At 36.4% G+C, this 18,966-nt stretch overlaps 1 protein-coding gene across 1 annotated transcript in view; it reads right to left on the minus strand.

The window, feature by feature from the left end:
- Positions 1-313: 313 nt before the first annotated feature.
- The window catches only part of SRGAP1 (SLIT-ROBO Rho GTPase activating protein 1), a 178,919-nt gene continuing 160,266 nt past the window's right edge, over positions 314-18,966 (minus strand). The window contains exons 16-22 of the mRNA XM_014053233.2: positions 18,385-18,490; positions 13,230-13,454; positions 11,101-11,180; positions 7,155-7,335; positions 6,242-6,376; positions 5,182-5,527; positions 314-3,741 (exon numbers count right to left, since the gene is read on the minus strand). Of these exons, the coding sequence (XP_013908708.2) occupies positions 3,364-3,741; positions 5,182-5,527; positions 6,242-6,376; positions 7,155-7,335; positions 11,101-11,180; positions 13,230-13,454; positions 18,385-18,490 (1,451 nt within the window). The 3' untranslated portion in view covers positions 314-3,363. The remainder of the gene's footprint in view (positions 3,742-5,181; positions 5,528-6,241; positions 6,377-7,154; positions 7,336-11,100; positions 11,181-13,229; positions 13,455-18,384; positions 18,491-18,966) is intronic.

The following is an 18,966-nucleotide window of genomic DNA, read 5'->3' on the forward strand; positions in this document are numbered from 1 at the left end:
CTGAGGAGGGTGAAAAAAGCATGCAAAAATGGGGAGGGGTTCCACGCCTGTAGTGCACGCATGCACACTGGGGGGATTGCACATTGCATTATGGGTGCGGCATGCCTGCACACACACACCCCTGCGCTCCCCCCACTTATGGCACGCCATCGCTGCTCTAAAGCTACTTCGAAATTTCCATTTCGGAATTGATGACAAAAAAAATGCAATGTGTCTGATCTGTGACAAGCAGCTCTTATTTACTGAATAGGCAGAAAGGATCTAGAGGGCATCCAAGAATAGAAAATGACTGACAAATATCATTCAACAAAAATATACTCTGACAGAACTATCCTTATTTATTATAAAGTTACACCATGAGAAACAATTTTGAAAGTATATGGTACATGCCAAAATGTACAGTACTATACATCAAAGTGCATTGTCACAACAGCTTAAGAGTGCATTTTCTTCTTTTTTTCTTCCAGAACTGTGCAATTGTAATTCCTTTTTTTGTTTCAGAATGGAAGTAATGTTGTGGGAACACAGCAGAACAAAAACAACAGAACATGAAAATAAAAATGCAATAGTATAAGAAGCGAAGCCAAAACAGCTTCTCTAAAAATGTAAAGGCACTTTCACATGTACATACTTACAGATGTACATTGACACAATTAGGTAACAGTCAACAAGCAGGAAGCTACCAGCACTGCAATCTATCTAACTGACAGTCAAGGACAATACTGACTTTATTAGTATAGAGGCATTTAGCCTTCAGTATGCCTGTAGTTGTATCCATTTTCCTTTACATATCCACTTACTATACTTGAAGTAGCTACAATATACCATCAAACTACACACATTTTAACTCAAGTGAATGTTCTAACTGTAAACATTCACTAAACTCACTGTTTGTAATATTTTTCTTCACTAAACAATTTCTAATATAAGCAGTATGGAAGCCAGTACAGTTATATTCAGTCATACAGAATTTCCTTATGCACTTTCAAGATACAGGCACCCACCTTTGTTACACCATATGGCCTCTTAATAACAACAATCACTAGGGTAGAATGCACTTAAAAGAAAGCTGATATTTTCAAGTTTGTCCCACAGGTCTCAGATTTGGTCTAGTTAAGCAAACAATTCTCAATCTTACACGGGTCACTGTTATGTTTCACAAGTTTTATATTAGCTGAAGCCTCAATACTGAGTGTGTGGTCTTAGTTAAGTTTCCAGGGTAGAGACGTGTCATAGTTCATTTTGGTGACCCCATTCAAAAATATGAAAGCTTTATTGTTTCAGTCTATTGAGGGCAAAAAATAATTCAGCATTCCATAGCTTAATATTCCTAAATGGATTTTTCGTCTCACATTAATGAATATCATTAATTTCTATTTTTGTTTGCTAAATAGCTATTATGTCATCTGGGGCACACAAAAATTGGTCCCCCCAAAATAGGCCTGCAAGTTTTACAAAATATAATACTTAGCAATAGATCAGAAATAACTACTGAGCAGCTGATTTTCAGTATATTAGGAAACAGCAACTTTTGTGAACTTCTTAGCTAAACATAATTTAATGAGTTTTAGCATTTATGATCACTTAACAAAATGAATCAACTTCACTTAGTAGCAGGGAACAATGCCTTTCAAATGTTATGCAATAACAAGTGCGTTCACATATTAGCTAGTCTTTTACATTTTGGAATTTCATATAGTATAAAGAGAAAAATGTTCAACTGGAAGAACTGCAAGTTTCTATTGTGACAAGAGCTATGTGAAAATAAGTATTTGGTTTCAATTTTATGTGTCAATGGATGTAAACTGACTCCTCCCCTACCCCACATTTCCCTAGACTGTGTTTTTAAAAAAAATTAATGACAAACAGTAGTCTTCTTTAGAGTGCAAAGGTAAGCTATAAAACATTCAGAGAAAGGCCATGGCTTAAGTGTCAATTTGTGCAAGAGTTGTCGAGACAGATCACATATAACAGAAAAGTTCCTAATGATATAGCATTATGCCAGTTCAGAGCATTCATTCACACATAAAAAAGATACTGACATAATTAGAAAAAAAATAGTTCTGACCCACTTTATTCAGATTGTAGAACAGTAGAAAACAATGTTTTGCCCTGTGAATAAACTCTTGCCTTAACTGAAGGAGCTATTCCAGTTGAAAAAGAGATAATTCAATTTAAATAAACTAACAAAAACACAACACAATTCATCTATATGCACTGTGTTTCATAATCTTGAAGATGCAGCAGCTTTAAAGTATTAACAAGTTACTCAATTAGTTTGCAGCTGTCCATGAATTTTTTGCTACAGATTATTGATTAATTAAAACTTTTCCAGACAAGTGGCTCTTAAGAATGTAAACAGTTTTTGAGTTGAATTGATAGCAAAGAGATTCGGTGCCCAATGTCTAGTTTTATTGCCCTGCAATTGGCTTGAGTGGGAACATTAGAAACAACCCACTTTCTTCAATAGAGAGTCCTTCAACAGGGTCAGAAGATAATTCTCAGTATTCCTGGCCAGTCTAGTGAAGGTGTCTGCTGGATAGCAACCAGGGGACGACTGCAATTGTCATTCTGACCACAGACTTCTACTGGTTTAGAAAACTGCTGTTTCCTAGAAGCAATTTAATTCCTCGTATCCTGTCAGTGAGCTGCACTAGGACTGTCACATGCATACTGAGTAGCTACTACAGAAGGCAACGTCAAGGTGACTCTCCTTTCTGCATTGACTTTGACAGGCTGCTTAGTAATTCTTAAAACACAGAAGCCTCAGACCTTCTGAAAAATGAACTGCAACCAGGCAGCACTAAAAATAAACCCTATTTCTTAACAAATTCATTTCAAATAACCATAATTCTTTGTGAAGTCATAAACCATACTCAAGTATACATTGTTATATTAGTGTGATGCTGGCAGTGACTGTGGTGTTTTCATCAGAAAAGGTGCAGTGTGGAGATTTCAAGTAAATGTATGTATTCCTGTTGCTTTAAAATGGCATACATGACACATGTAATTTTCTGCCTTTTTGCAATACACTGGATCATAAACTAATCAAATAGGGTGGGTTTCTGAAATGTGCTAAACTACACCCCCCAACCCAATCTAATCAAGCCCAGCATGCCATAAAAATGCACTCACTGAGTCTCTAACTGTGTTAAGAATATACTGTAAAAGTAGACACTGAATGTTCCAGTTTAAAAATTGAACCCAACTCCTATTAAATACCCACGTTAAAGTAGGTAACTCAAGACTTTTAAAAAAACAAATCTCTCCTTTTCTAAATATAAACTAATAATATATTGGAATTCAGACAACTATCAGATACATTCTTTTGGTAGTTCACTCCGCACTCGGGTTTCTTGGGTTCTACATGGTGCAAGACTTGTCAGCAGGGCCTTGGGAAGGAGAAGAGGGGCCTATGCTTGGGTTTGTTTTTGGAAGAACTATTGGCTTTGGTCTCAGTGCAGGAGGCTTCAGCTGCACCCCCATTCTTGGTGTCACCATGGGCTTGAAGGTACTCATAGTATCACTGGAAGAACTAGTGCTACGGTGAATCTGAGGCTCGGCATTTCTTAACATGATGTTGTGAAGAGGACTCAAAGATTCTGTTGAGGTGGTGCTGGTGGGAGAGTTCTTAATTTGTTCTAAGGTATCAAGGACAACATCTGGAGCATGTTTTGCCGAACTCTGGCGTTCCAGTTCCCGAAGTTCATTTAGAGCCGTGTTCATTGTCTCTTCAATATCCTATTAAGAGGGAGAAGCAAATATGTTGACAATTACTACAGAAATAGGAAAATCAAGCTTTGTAAATACCTTTTACTTTTATATGAAGCAACAGACGCATATAAATCCTGCATTTGCATAAATGTGTGTGTACCCTGAATTATTTATACAAATCATATACAAAAAAACGTAATTTTCTTTGTCTTATATATGCATATACACTAGCATTCAATTCAAGTGATATTGATTCTGAATTCTGACAACTGAAAGAAGAAATAGGAAAGCCCCCCCCCCAAGCAGAGAGTTAAAAAGCTCAACTGCGAAAGAAAACAGACAAATGTTCATGGAAAACAAAAGAAAAGGGATTTATTTATTTCATTTTATTTAAAACTGGCTTTGTTTAAACAGGTTTAGCACCTTTTACTCACAGCAAATGCAATAAATACCAAGGGTTTCCTGACTGGGTGAAATATAATACTGATGCTTTGATCAAAGTAAAAGTCTGAAGACCTTTATCTGAGCTTTATATTTAGTGTTATATTGGGAGCTTCCTTTATGCTTGCAAAGGATGAAGATAGGGAGAGTCTTTCAAATTTAAATGACTGACATTATCAAAGCATTTTCAACTTATGGTTGGAGAGATACAAGTCTACACTGGACAACAATTGGAGCGACACGATTGTACAATCATGTTCTGCAAAGCATTATATGTGCAATTAGGATCAGAACTGTACTTGTCCTTACAACAAAATATTGAGAGCACAATATTAAAAAGCTGCTTTTTGTAGCAAAAAAGAGTTTTCTTACAGAAATGTATGCAATACTTGAATAAAATTTAGGTACTAATGACCTATTTTGTATCAATAAATGGCAATTAAAAAGATCTTAGCAAAAAGTAATGCAGCTATACAGAAATGGACAGGAAATTCAGACAAAGCTACAATTCAGAGAAGCTGCTAGAGTAGTTTTTATTATGTGCCATCAAGTTGTTTTTTACTTTTAGCAACCACATATTTAGATTTTGTCCATGACAATCTATCCCTAACCTGTCCTTTCAAGTCTCCCAATGGTGCACTCATCACTACTATAACTGAGTCCATCCATCTTGCTGCTGGTTGTCCTCTTTTCTTTTGTTCCACCTCTCCCAACAACAGAACCAGGGGTGAAATGCTATCGGTTTGGGCCAAATCGCCCGAACCAGTAGTAAAAAATGCTACTAGTTTGGGTGAAATGGTAGTCAGCTGTGTGACAATCAGCTGTGCTGCACGATTTATATTAGCTAGAAATCGTGCGGCATAGCTGATAGTCACACAGCTGATTGTCAGAACATTTTTTGGGAATCCCTGTCCAATTTGGGGATTTTCACTCCAACATATCTGAAGGGATTTATGATGATGAAAATATATATATTGCTTGATGCAATTCACTCCCCCCCCCCAATTGTATGTTAACATTACATACCTGAGCAATTGACTCTGGGTCAAGGGGTTTGTGGTCATTGAAAACAGGATACTGGCCAGATGAGGTTGATCTTCTAATTGGAGGACTGTCACTTTTTTTCAGAGATTCATGTCTACTAATATTGGTGAGGCTGCTGTGGCCAGGTTTCCGTCTCCTTTCTGGGCTATCTGTTCTGAGGCTGTGGTTCTGAAGGGCAGCTCGAGAAGTAGCATGGCTTGCCATAATGGGAGAAACTAACTCCATTGAGGAATTAGTAAGGCCATGTGGTGTATGAACTGGACAGTGTCCATCACTGGTCCTGCCAGGACGTCTGCCAGAAAGTGGGAGTTCAGATCTCTTGCACTGCCTACAAGACAGGGCAAGAAAAGGAAGTTCCAGAAGTTTCAGAAGACAAAATAAAGAACGTGTAAATAATTCTTTCAAAACCTTCCCACACCTGGCAATGATGCTGCAGCATGATATTGTGTAGAATATGAACTCAGAAAGTTGCCCCTTCAAATATTAACTTACACATGTCTACCGCATTTTTCAGACTATAAGACGCACCGGAGTATAAGATGCACCAAGATTTCGAAGAGGCAAATTTTAAAAAAAGTTTTTGCACTCTGCAGACCTCCCAAAAACGCCCTGTTTTTTGTCAAAAAAGGGACATGCATAGCTTTTAGAAGGCTTATAGAGTGCTCCTGGGGGCTGGGGGGCAATAAGTCCTGTTTTTTGCTCATTTTGTCCTCCCCAGCCCCCAAGAGCACTCTATAAGCCTCCTAAAGGCTATGCACGGCCATTTTGGTGAAGGAGCGGGGTTTCAGGAGGTCAAAAATGCTGTATTCAGTGTATAAGACACACCCAGATTTTCAGCCTCTTTTTTGAGGAAAAAGGTACATCTTATACTCCGAAAATATGGTAGTCATTATTCCTTAATTTCCAAGTTCTGTGTGTAATAAAAATTATATGTTACAAGCATTAGTGACTACTTTATGTGAGGGAAAATAGATTTTAATATTTTGAAGTGCAATATAAATGAAACAGATTTATTTAGTGACAAATAATTGTTTATATTTACCTTCCTAGATATACTTCAGAATTCAAATCTGTTGGTGAACTCATATCTTTGGAAGAAGATTTGTCTTCAAGTATTGGCCCACTGCTGGTTTCACTATCTGCTTTTTGGCTCAGTGTATCTGAGAATGTATCATCCCTAAACATTAAAAAAAACTTATGTTGCAAAATTAGGGTATGTAGCTTTAAAACAAGAAAAGCATGCTTCAATTCAGCCTCTGTTTTATATCCCCTTATTTCCATTTATCTTCTCTTCACTAACAAATGTTTTGCGTGGGATTCACAAGGAGAAGCAATGGGATCCAAAGACAAACTTTTATAGTGTTATTATGATGCAAATACTGCAATGTGCATACTTGCATCAGAGATTAAGATACATCATGGCAGTGTTTGCAGGATGAGATCTTTGTGTTCGTGTCATTTTGCTGTGATTGTAGTTTGCTGTAGTTGCCACTGTTACAGTTACTGTTTTCAGAGGCATTTGTTACATGCATAATCAAACATTGACCAATACATGACTATCAAAAGCCTCTGACCAGAGTATTTTTCAATTCAATATTTAGTTTCTAGATACAGCCTTCATTTTAGATGCCTGCCTAAATGATTTGATATATTCAAAATGATACAATTATTTATTAATTGTTGAGTAAATAAGGTATAACTTCAAATTAGCCTTATAAGGGGTAATGATGTTAAGAGACAGCAAACTAAAATTAAAATCACAGAACGGGAAATCTTATATTTATGACAGAATGGCTGGGAGAGACTAATCCTTAGTTGCACTTGCAACAGTTGAGCTGTAAAGATTTCTGGTATCCTGTAATTTGGAATTTAGAATCTGTAGATCTCCCACCAGAGGAAAATGCTGGTCTGAAAAGAGTACCTCTGGTATTACAATAACTTTAGCTGTTTCTTACATATCTTGAACCACTATATATTGGTGTGGTACAAGGCCATCAATTCCATTATGTCTTCCTTCCCACCAATCATCAGAGGCTCGATGATATAAAAGCAGTGAGGCCCCTTTCTTAAAAGAGAGTTCTCGTGCAGATCTTCCAACATAGTCAAACTTGGCTATAGCTTCTACTGGATCACATTCTGTGAAAGATAAATCACAAGACTTTAAAAATAGCTTATAACAGCAAGGGACATGAGTAGATAATAAAAATTAGCATGAAGAAAAATATTATTATTCAAATAGTACATTTTAGGACCCAATAATCTCAGAGGAATAAAGCTATCTGGCTAGGACTAAAGGACATCTTTTCATGAAATAACCTTGTACAAAACTATGGTACAACCACCTTGAAATATTATACGTGGCTCTGGTTGCTGTACCTTAATAATTCATTATAGTTGGAAAACAGCAAAATAGCACAATCAAAAAGAACCGGAATATCTGCCCTATCAGAAGAGATCAATCAACTGTGGCTCTTCAGATTGGACTGAAGGAAAGAGAAAACAACATTGAGATGTACCAACATGCATAATACGGTGAGAAAGTTGTCTTTCTTCTGGTCCTACAGTGTTTTCAGGTTAATAGCTGAAAACAAATGAGGGCAGATTCAGAACTGACAGAAGGAAATACTCTTTTTACACAGTAAAATAGCAAAATTCCCTGCCAGAAATCGTGGTAATCAATTTGGTTTGCTTTAAAAAGGGTCTGGGTAGAATTATGAAGGATCAAGCAAACAGGACTTCAAATACTATGTATGTGAAGTTGTTGGTCTGAGCTCCGAGCTTGGCAATTTGGCTTGAAGCTCAGATCAACAACCCAACAACCAACCTGAGCTACGTATATTCAAATACATTTCAATTATTTATGTCAATTACTTCTTGAATCCTAATCAGTATGTCTTCAATACTAATTGCAGGGAAACGTAAGTTTAAATGGATCTTCACTTTCCAGTTCAGGCTTGTGAGTTTTTCCAATCTGGCTGGCTGTAAAATAATTGCCTACATTCTGTAGATCTATGGCGTGATCCACCAAGCTCTTATGAAAAATATTTCTCATATAAAACTTTGATAAGCTCACAAAACATTATTTTTCTTTAGTTTCTTTTCTTGCTGATTCTTCATAAGAAAGATGGTGCCCAGAGATTTGGCAGCTTCTTCTTATCCGTGAACCTAGTAATGCATGACTGAAAATACGTAATGGTCAGTGGTGGGATTCAAATAATTTAACAACCGGTTCTCTGCCCTAATGACCGGCTGGGTGGTCATGTGACTGGGTAGGCGTGGCCAGGGTGGGCGTGACACAGAGCTCGTCTCGTGCTCCCTGAGACCCTCCATCACTCTCATTATACAGATAATCCCCCAGTTACAAATGTAATAAAGCCTGCCAATTACATTTGCAACCTGGGAATTCGTTTGAATCACCTTAAATGAATGTGATCACTCCCTACTTTCCCCAATTCACTTGTTAATCAAACGCACAGGTCTTTAAATACACGTGAAGAATCTCAGGCTGGGGAACAGCACGTGGGGCCTAGTGCTGGAGCAGACCATCCAAGGCCTCCCCTGAGGATACCTCATGCTCCCCTGCGGTCTCCACAATTGCTTCCCCCACCCCATCCTGCATGCTGGGTCTCCACAGTTTGGGCCTGTTTTGCTGGCATCTCAGGTTCCACTTACTCTTTCCCATATCATTTCCCATGGATGACTTACTTTTTTCTCCCTACAAAGATATAATTTTTACTGATATCTATTCTGTTAATATAACTAAATACATCATTCTACACCTGAAGCATTGTGAAATGCAATCTGAAACAAGACATTTGACAAGCCTAATGTACAATGCTTGATAGTAGCATTATAAAAAGGCTTTTCCATGAAATGTTTAAACGCTCAGAATTTTTAAATCTGGCAATTTTATGTCAAAAATGGCTAAAATGATGTGAATAACTTTGAAACATTGAATTCTGTGACAAGAACTACAAGACAAAACTACATTAGTTGTTCAGTGAAATCTCATTCTAACATTAGCGAAGGGTTTCTCACAGACTCTGAATCAAATATAAAAACTTGCTGGATTTCTGATTATTCCCCCCTATATTGGAAGCTGTTCTTCTGCTAATGGAAACAGCTATATGTTAACATAGGTACCGTCTAGAATTTTAGCAAGTACGAGTATATATTTTGGAAACAGTAGTAGTTGTATTTTAAAGTCATTGTACTAGCTTTTTACTGTCATAATAAACCACTTTAGAGAGACCATTCATTATATAGCTGTAGGGATTTTGCTCCCTTAGGAATTCTGTTGCCTTTTTTCTGCTTTCTTTATGTTGTTCTAAATAGACAAATTATTAAGAAAAATCAGTTAGGGAGTAAAGCTTTAAAGGATGGTGAGAGGAACTACTCTGAAGAAACAGATTCATTCTCAATGAATATTCACTTTGCTTTTATCAAAACAAAAATGTACAATTTGCTACAAAAATCAAAGGATGGACATAAATGATTTAGTTGCAAATAAGGGACATTTTTAACATATAGTCCTTTTATAATTTTTAAACATACCCTTAATAGGTTACATTCATACTAACTTAATTACCTTTACTTCCCACTGAAAATAATGGAAATGTTAATCATGCCATTTACTTTATTACTTACTTTTTGAAGATCTTACTTTTTTTGAAGATCTCCAGAAGTCAAGAAGAGGCTGACCCACTGGCAGAGAAGCCAAAGGGTTTTATTCAGATGATGGTGAAGCTGTAAGAATGTGAAATCTAAGGGAAACATTTCCACAAGCTTCTGAGTAAAAGACTTTGGCAGAGGCCGTGTGGCCAAGAGGCCTCTGGCGGTAGAAAAGGCCTGGACGGGGCTATGGCAGCCTCCTGCTTCAGGGGGGGTTGAAGGGGAGGTTGCTTTCTTTGTCTCACTGGGCTGAATTGCAAGGCCCTTGTTGATTGGCTGCCATGCCCCAATCCCTGAAGCTGTTCATTCGAACTAGCCAGTCAGCAGCAAGCAGACTGAGCCCAAACTAAGCCTGACCAAACTGGATAAAAACTAAACCTGCAGGCCCTCATGGCAAAGAAGCCGACGTCTTTTATTCAGATGGAGAAAGCGGTTTTCCTTAAATCTCACATTCTTACAGCTTCACTGGCTTTTGAATAAAAGACATCGGCTTCTCTGCCACGTGGCCGAGTTCTTTAAGTACAATAAAGCCATGGGAAATGGGGTGGGGAGGGCGGATTGGGCCCAGGAACCCTCCATTTCAGTCTGTAAAAAGCCACGGAAGCCCTAGGAAGGCCTGGATGGAGCCTGGGAGGGCGGATTGGGCCCAGGGACCCTTCATTTTGGCCTGTAACAGGCCAGGGGAGCCCTAGGAAGGCCCTGTAACAGGCCACTTGCAACGGCAAAGAGATAAAGGCTCACCAGACAGGCAGGGAGTTGGGTAGTGTGGGAGGCCGGGGTGAAGGCAGGCAAGTGGGCTGGGCCACCGGGGCCACATAGTCAAGGCAAGCGAGGGAGCCAGAGAACAGCAGCTGCTATGCCATGGCCAAGGTGGGCGAGGCAAGATAAGGAGTGAGTCGGAGGGGCGGGGTGGACCAGCCAGTGGTGCGATTAGCCAGTTCTCCGAACTGCACAAAAATTTAATTAACCAGTTTGCCCGAACCAGCTGAAGCCCACCTCTAGTAATGCTACTATGCCCTTTATATTGGCAGTAGAAATTGTTTTTGCTGCAGTACTTATTTCCACCCTGACTGTGTTAGTCAGAAAAAAAAGCAAAGGAACAGGTAAGTGTATTGTAAATCATTTAATATTATAGACAATGAAAAAATGTGTTTTTTTCCTCTGGGAATGGCATACATATGAAATTAAAAAGAGGCACAATGTCATTAGAAAGAGCAAAAAACAGCATACCATCATCACTGGTGTGTACTTCTGCTCCAGCATCCAGATCCACTTCTTCTAAGATACCATGTTCACTATAAGGGCTATCACTGTAGAGAAGGAGTACATGAATTTATTTGATGGTAGGATGGAACTATAATTTAAAATTCCAATAAACTGGTCATATTAATGTATTCTTTTTTCAAATATAACTTTTCAGCAACACTTGATTAAGTACTTTTCTACCTTTCTACACACACACACACACACACACACACACACAGAGCTAGGTATAGAATACATATCCTTAATTCAAACAGAATCTCTTTTTTTCATGGGAAAGAAAATCACTCTGTAACGTCACATAAAGAGGTAATCCCAGCAACTCCCTCTGAAGGAAGGGAAAGAAATGTTTGAAACTTTTTAAAGTAAGGCAGAGTTGAATAAGCTGAGATTCAATATGGAAAAGGAATCTAAATGGCTTCAGACAGACCTCTGACAAAATATGAATATATTAGGAATTGGAGCACATCAAGGTACTTGAGCTAGAGCGTGTTTCAAGGAAATTTTAATTCTTAACTAATGGGCAAAAAGTTAGCCAGGAATTTAGGCTAAAATTAATTTATTATATGGTGTTACATCTCTGTATGTCTCCATATAAATTATAGAATCGAATCAGTCACCAAATTGTGAAGTTGGTCATGGTGATAATATTAGTGTCCTGGATGGAGTATTTCCAAATATCTGTATGTAACATCTAGTTTGGTCTAAATAGTCATAGCCCGCATCTTGATTTCAAACACATTGGTGGGAAACCACCATACAAAAGAATCAATTTGAAATCAAGATATCAAAGAAGAAAGAGACTGGCTGCATCTTAAAATTAGTTAGGCCAAGCCTACTAAGCCAGTCCCATCTAAAATTTCCTCCCGATGCACAACACAGTCTTGGGCCAATGTGATTTAAAATCCACTTTTTCCTCTTTTTGGCTATTATTTGACCCTGAAAAACTTACTGCCATTTTATGGATGATCTTCAACTAAATGTGGGTCTCTAGTTTAAGAAAGGATCATGTTCTAGACCAGTGGTTCCCAGTGGGACCCATGCCCCACAAGGGGGGCACTTTAATTTTTAATGAGGGCAATTTGAATTTTGTTTAAATCAGGCCTTTTAGGCTTCCTCCACATGAGGAGAGTTCACTTTTTGAGTAAAGTAAGAATTATATGTCCTGGGGAGGGGATCAGGAATTTAAAGATGCTTAGGTGGGGCATGGCCAAAAAAAGGTTAGGAATCATTGATCTAGACTAATCTCATGTACCTCTTATCCAATGTAAAAGAGGCCATGTGACAAGGCTTCATACTAGGTTACGTGATTAAACTTTCTCTCCCATTCCAACAAAAAAGGTTAGAAAAATAGATTTACTGTAGTTAGGAAACCATACAGACAAATAAGTTGTCTTATATCACTCCAGATTTCTGCTGTTTATATATGTTAGTTCCAGGATTTAAATCCTAGGCCTCTCAGTGCTGCTGCATTTTTGAAGCACTGACTGCATAGCTGCTGCATGTTTTTCAGCCTTGAATGTTTCTGCCATCTGTCCTTGTTTACACATGCTATTTTCCCCTGGCATGAGTGATTCCTCCTCCACCAGCATCAGCCCTTAAAGGTAAAGGTAAAGGTTCCCCGTGCACATATGTGCTAGTCGTTCCCGTTTCATCTCCGTTTCAAAGCCGAAGAGCCAGTGCTGTCCGAAGACATCTCCATGGCCAAAGGCGCATAGAACACTGTTACTTTCCCACCAATGGGGGTTCCTATTTTTCTACTTGCATTTTTACATGCTTTCAAACTGCTAGGTTGGCAGAAGCTGGGACAAGTAATGGGAGCTCACCCCGTTATGCGCTGCTAGAGATTCAAACTGCCAAACTACCAACCTTTCTGGTTGACAAGCTCAGTATTTTAGCCACTGAGTCCCTTGTGTCAGCCCTTACATCATATTTTTTAAAAAACTGGTTGCACTATAGACAAATTCCTACATATAACTTACCTAGATCGGCAGGCAAATCACAGTTTTTTTTTGTGGTAGATGGAAGCAAGATTCTTCTAAGCTGCTCACGGAATAATATGACAAGTTTGTTAGGTAAAAGACCGAAGGACTTACCAGTAGTCATCACCTGCCATACATTTTTCATATACTGGGCCATCTAATTCCTTGCTATCTGGAAAAATGATCTCCTGGTGAATGATAATGGTTTTAATGATTTCATTAACATGAGCCTGGCATGACACTTGTTCTTGTATATCTGGAATTGGCATCAATGTTGGGCCAAAACAAATGGCCAGGTTATAAGGATCCATCATATTTTCATCACTGTACTGAGAAAGGCTGTTTAAAAAAAAGAAAAGAAAAAGAAAAGTATTTTGCAAGCATGTTATTGGATGTTTTATAGTTATTTTTCCCCTAAAAAATTCCAGTTTGATTTCAACTGAATTGTACAGTTCATATATTACATTAAAGTGATTTATCATGGTCTGATTTTTTTACATCTCAAAATCTGGCATATTAACAGGGATGTATAGGCACTGCATATATGAATATATGGTAATTTATAATAACATTATACTTAGACAATATATCTAAAGCAGATCAACAATTTTCAGATAATTCAAAATGAGCACCCCATGCCCCCCAGAGACTTGAACTATAGGTAATCTCAACAATATTTCTATATCTGAATGATGTGGAAAAGAAAGAGCTGTTCTCTAACCTGAAGGAAAAATAATTGGTTCTTGATCTTAATGGACAACGCTTTCAGTTAAAAACAACAACAGTTCAGTCTAGTGGACATCTTAACATTTTTCCTTATCCAAAATGACTCACTTCATTACATACTATTTTTTTAAAAAATCATTACCATTTTTACCCAGTCTATGTACAGGATTTTAATCTGTCTGCATTTAGAGAAATTCTTTTTGCCTTTGAACCATTCTCATTTTTTTATGAATTCTTTCTCCCAACATCTTTTGTAGCCACAATGTGGTGTTTTCTTTATTACCACATTAAAAGCCAAATAGAATCTTATTTTTACACTACTTTAAAAGAAAACTCCATCTGCCTGTCTGGTAAACAATTTCCTTTGCTGAGAGGATAGATGGGGGAACTCATCAAATTTACAGACAACACCAAGTTGGCAGGAACAGCCAACACTCCAAAAGATAGGCTTAAGATACAAAAGGAACCTGGCAGATTTGAACACTGGGTGCTATCTAACAAAATAAAATTCAATAGTAAAAGAAGTAAGTATCTACATTTAGGCAAGAAAAACCAAATGCACAGGTACTGTATATGTGGTACCTGGCTCAACTGTAGTAATTGTAAGAGGGGTCTTGGAGTCCTAGTGGACAATCACTTAAATATGAGCCAGCAGTGTGCTGCAGCTGTCAAAAAAGCCAACACAGTTCTAGGCTGCATTAACAGAATGGCAGAATCAAGATCACATGAAGTGTTAATTCCACTTTATAATGCCTTGTTAAGACCACACTTGGAATACTGCATCCAGTTTTGGTCACCATGTTGTAAAAAAAGATGTTGAAACTCTAGAAAGAATGCAGAGAAGAACAACAAAGATGATTAGCAGACTAGAGGCTAAAACATATAAAGAACACTTGCTGGAATTGGGTATGTCTAGTTTAATGAAAAGAAGGACTAGGGGTAACTTGATAGCAGTGTTCCACAAAGAAGAGGGAGTCAAGCTATTCTCCAAAGCACCTAGAGGCAAGACAAGAAGCAATGGATAGAAACTAATCAAGGAGAGAAACAATCTAGAAATAAGGAGGAATTTCCAGACAGTTAGAACAATTAATCAGTGGAACAAATCACCTCCAGAAGTTGTGAATGCTCCCAACACTGAAAGTTTTTAAGAAGAGATTAGACAACCATTTGTCTGAAATGGTTCAGGATTTCCTGCCTAAGCAAGGGGCTGGACTATTTCTAATACTGCTTTTCTAATACCATAGGTTCACTATGGTTCTGATGATCAATTCCTTCCTTTTTTTCCCTTTCTCTGTTCACTATTTCCTTAAAAGGCCTGAAAAATGATGTGGCTACTTTAATGAACAGCAGAGATATGACTTTTTCATGTAATATTTGAAGCACTTTTCCAAAATCATTTTCAAAATGCCGTAGTCCTACATACTGTATGCTCATACATGAAAATTAAAATGAAGTCTTAAAATGAATCTCTCTACATACTCAAATATGTTGATTGATGCCTGTACCAGACAGAATTCCAGTGTGCTCTATATAGACTTAAAATGGACAGATAATGGAGTAGATAACACTAAGGAATTCTAGACTATTGAGTTTAGCACATGACCTATTGTTGGGATGGCATGCTTTTTTATCGTATAAAGGTACTAAAACACAGGGTCATTTTAGAAGACATTACTTAAGGGGGGATTTGTTATTGAATTGGGAGAAGATTAAAAAGCAATATTACTTAAAAATACCAGTCTGGCTATCAACTATTGAAGCTTTTTCATATCAAATAATATACAAAAAGGAACAATCTGTTAGCTATGGTGAAATTTTGAATGCAGAGGGTAAACTCAAATCTATGCAAGAGCTGAAACAGGAAGGAATTGAAATGAATTAGTTTTCATATGTGCAAATACAATCTAGATATGATAAAGACTGTACAATGGAAGTTTTTATGATAAAAAAACTGAGTTAGATAAAATCTTGACAGGTACTGATGAAAAAATAACTAAAAAACTATATGGACATTTACTAGAGGTTAAACTAAAAGAACAAGAAGTTAAAGAACCTATGATAGCTTGGGGAAAAAAATTTGGACATGGGATTGAACTAGAGAAATGGGAGAAATTGTGGTCCCAAAATTATAAAATGACAATGTCAACAGCTTATAAGGAAAATTTGTATAAGATGTTTTTACAGGTGGCATCTATCCCCAACGAGAATAGCAAGAATGTCCAAGAACAAATCCGAAAAGTGTTGGAAATGTCATCAGACTCCGGGATCATACTACCACATGTGGTGGACTTGTACAGAAGCTAAAAGGTATTGGACTAAAATCCACACGTAGTTGGAGAAAATGACACAGAAATGTATAGACTTTAAACCAGAGACTTTTTTATTGGGTATTATACCAGATACATATAATAAAGACTTAAAATATTTGATCATAAATATTTTAACAGCAGCCAGAATTGTATTTTCAAAAAATTGGAAAAATGAGAAAATACCAATGCAGGAGGAAGTTATTCAAAAAATAATGGAATGTGCTGAAATGAGCAAATTGACATTTGAAATTAGAGAAGAAGATGAACTTTTATAAGATTTGGGACTTGTTTTATCAATATACATATAATTACCATAATTTTGAATTGTAATAATAAAATGTGATAGGAGATACTATAAAGACATATTACTTTTATATAGAGTGTATAGATTTATAATAATGTAATGGATTATTGGTATATATATATGAATTGAATATATAGATTTTATAGATTTATAACAAAGTAATGGAATATTGGTATATATATATATGAATGGAATATTTAGAATATTTTGTTTAAAATGAAGAAACAATAATTGTAGTTGAATATATGAGACACAATGATAAAGATGTATTTATATATATATTGGATAGGTATTTTATGATTTTATATATAACTGAAAGTAATGATACACAAATATAAAATGTTGGTGAACCTTTTTCTTCTTTTTTATATACTGCAAGAAACACCAGAATAAGATAGATGATACTATAAAGATATGTTATTATTAAATAGATTTACAATGATGTAACAGATAGCTAGCATACATATGAATACAATCTTTAGAATACATGTTTAAAAGGAAGAAATTATAAGAGTAAACTGAATATATGATTTACAATGATAATCAATGTATTACTGTATATTGGGTTGATAACAATTGATTTTATTTGCAACTGTAAGTGGTGAGGAACAAATGTTTGTGACCAAACAACATGCTAAATAGAATATGTAATTGATGATATTTTTATGTTATATGTGTTTTTTTTAAAAAATAAAATTTAAAAAGGGAGAGATACAAGCTGCTTAAGGCAACAGCTGAAATGTACTTTTTTGATCTCATCCTGTATTAGCATTGTGGACGCATATCTTTTGTTAAATTGCTATTTTGAAACTTAGATCTGTGATGTTTACAAAGACTATTATTATTTTATAAGTTATTGGTAATCCAAGCATAAAAATACTGCATATGCCTTATGTGAGTTAGAAAATCTTTGCCTTAAAACGTTCACACTTATTTCCCAGACCTAAATATTCACCATTTTAAGAGACTGAGATATCACCTTATATCTTGTTTAAAGCCTAGATTTCCAAGGAAGTCCATAAGGGTAACAATACATCCACAATTTGTTTCTTGGTGCCTGCCAAACTTCTTGCCTAATACAATCGTATTTTAACAATGTTTTAATTAAAAAATGAATAGAATTAACCAAGAAAAACCCCATGTTGAAACATAATCTGCTGTACTAACAATGCCTGTGTGCGTGCATGTGCGTAGTCCAATGCTTATTTTGAAACTAGCTACCTGCCAAATTAAAAAGAAAAGGAAACTGGAGTGACAGGAAGCATCCTCATATTCTAGAGCAGCATTTCTTTGTGTGGAACAATTCCCACAGAATTCAAAATGTTGCTGGGGTTCAGCAACACCGAGATAAGACAGAATAGACAAATAATGGATAAATTCTGATTCACCACACCATTATGTAAGTTCCTGTAACATCCACTCAAAATTCCAAATGTTTATATTATACACTGACTGAATCTGCATTTATAAATGAGATAAGGGGAAAAAGTTCTCCTTAAATTTCTATATATAGTATTTCACATGAATACAACTATTTTCAAGAACAATATTTACATTCAGTGTCTAATATATTCTGGGATGTTGGAAATTAGAACTTCAAACATTGTTATTCTATATTAAGGTATATGTGAAGATATTGGTGAAGCTTTCTTTGAAAAAAAAACCTAACAAACACAATGTTCCAATGAACAAGTATTATCATAACTTCTATTTTCAAGCTTTCCATACTATTTCTATGGTGTTGTCATTTAAAGAGCTAATTCCAGTTTGCATGAAAATCATTCCTCTTCTATCATTTAAAATAGCACACAGTCTTTGTTAAAATCAAATTCTTTCTCTTCCTCCCTCTCTCTCTGGTCTCACCACCACCACGTTCTTTTTCTCTGTCACACACAACTTCCTTAAAATATAGAAAACTAAAACTACTTACTGATTGAGGAAGGCAAAAAGATATCTTAGTAAGATAAGGACTGATCTGGGCAATGTCAGCAAAAGTTTACGTATGTGAAGAGCTCTCTCATAGAGATTTTCTGTTCCTGTAACATCAAGTAGAAAAATTAGTTATGTTTGGCTATTGAAAGTATAGAAGAATTTTCCAATGCTGATATGCTGGGTAATAACTCAAGATGTGTTGGGTCATATGACATTTGGCAACTATGGGAATTGTACTGCAACACATTTGGAGAATACCAGATTGGAAAAAGATTGTACAGACTATACAAGAGTGCAAAATGGACATATTAATCTGTTCTAAGATTTCTTGTTGATATTAACTATATGAACAAGTTTCAAAGGCTTGTGGATGGTTATTTTATCCAAATAGGATCTTTGTCTATATCTGAAAGGAGAAAAATATGCTTCCTTGCTTAAACTCTGTCCTTAAGAGAATGCAGTACATTAATCAAACCAATGGTATTTGGGACGGGGGTTATCTAATAAGCTAACAAAAATCTATTCAAGGGAGACATGTATATATGTGCTGAGGGCTATGTATATAAAACATACAGTATAC

The sequence above is a fragment of the Thamnophis sirtalis genome, unplaced genomic scaffold, assembly GCF_051295495.1.
Source record: "Thamnophis sirtalis isolate CommonGarterSnake01/CBP01778 unplaced genomic scaffold, rThaSir2_p1.2 scaffold_9, whole genome shotgun sequence".
Taxonomy (NCBI): domain Eukaryota; kingdom Metazoa; phylum Chordata; class Lepidosauria; order Squamata; family Natricidae; genus Thamnophis; species Thamnophis sirtalis.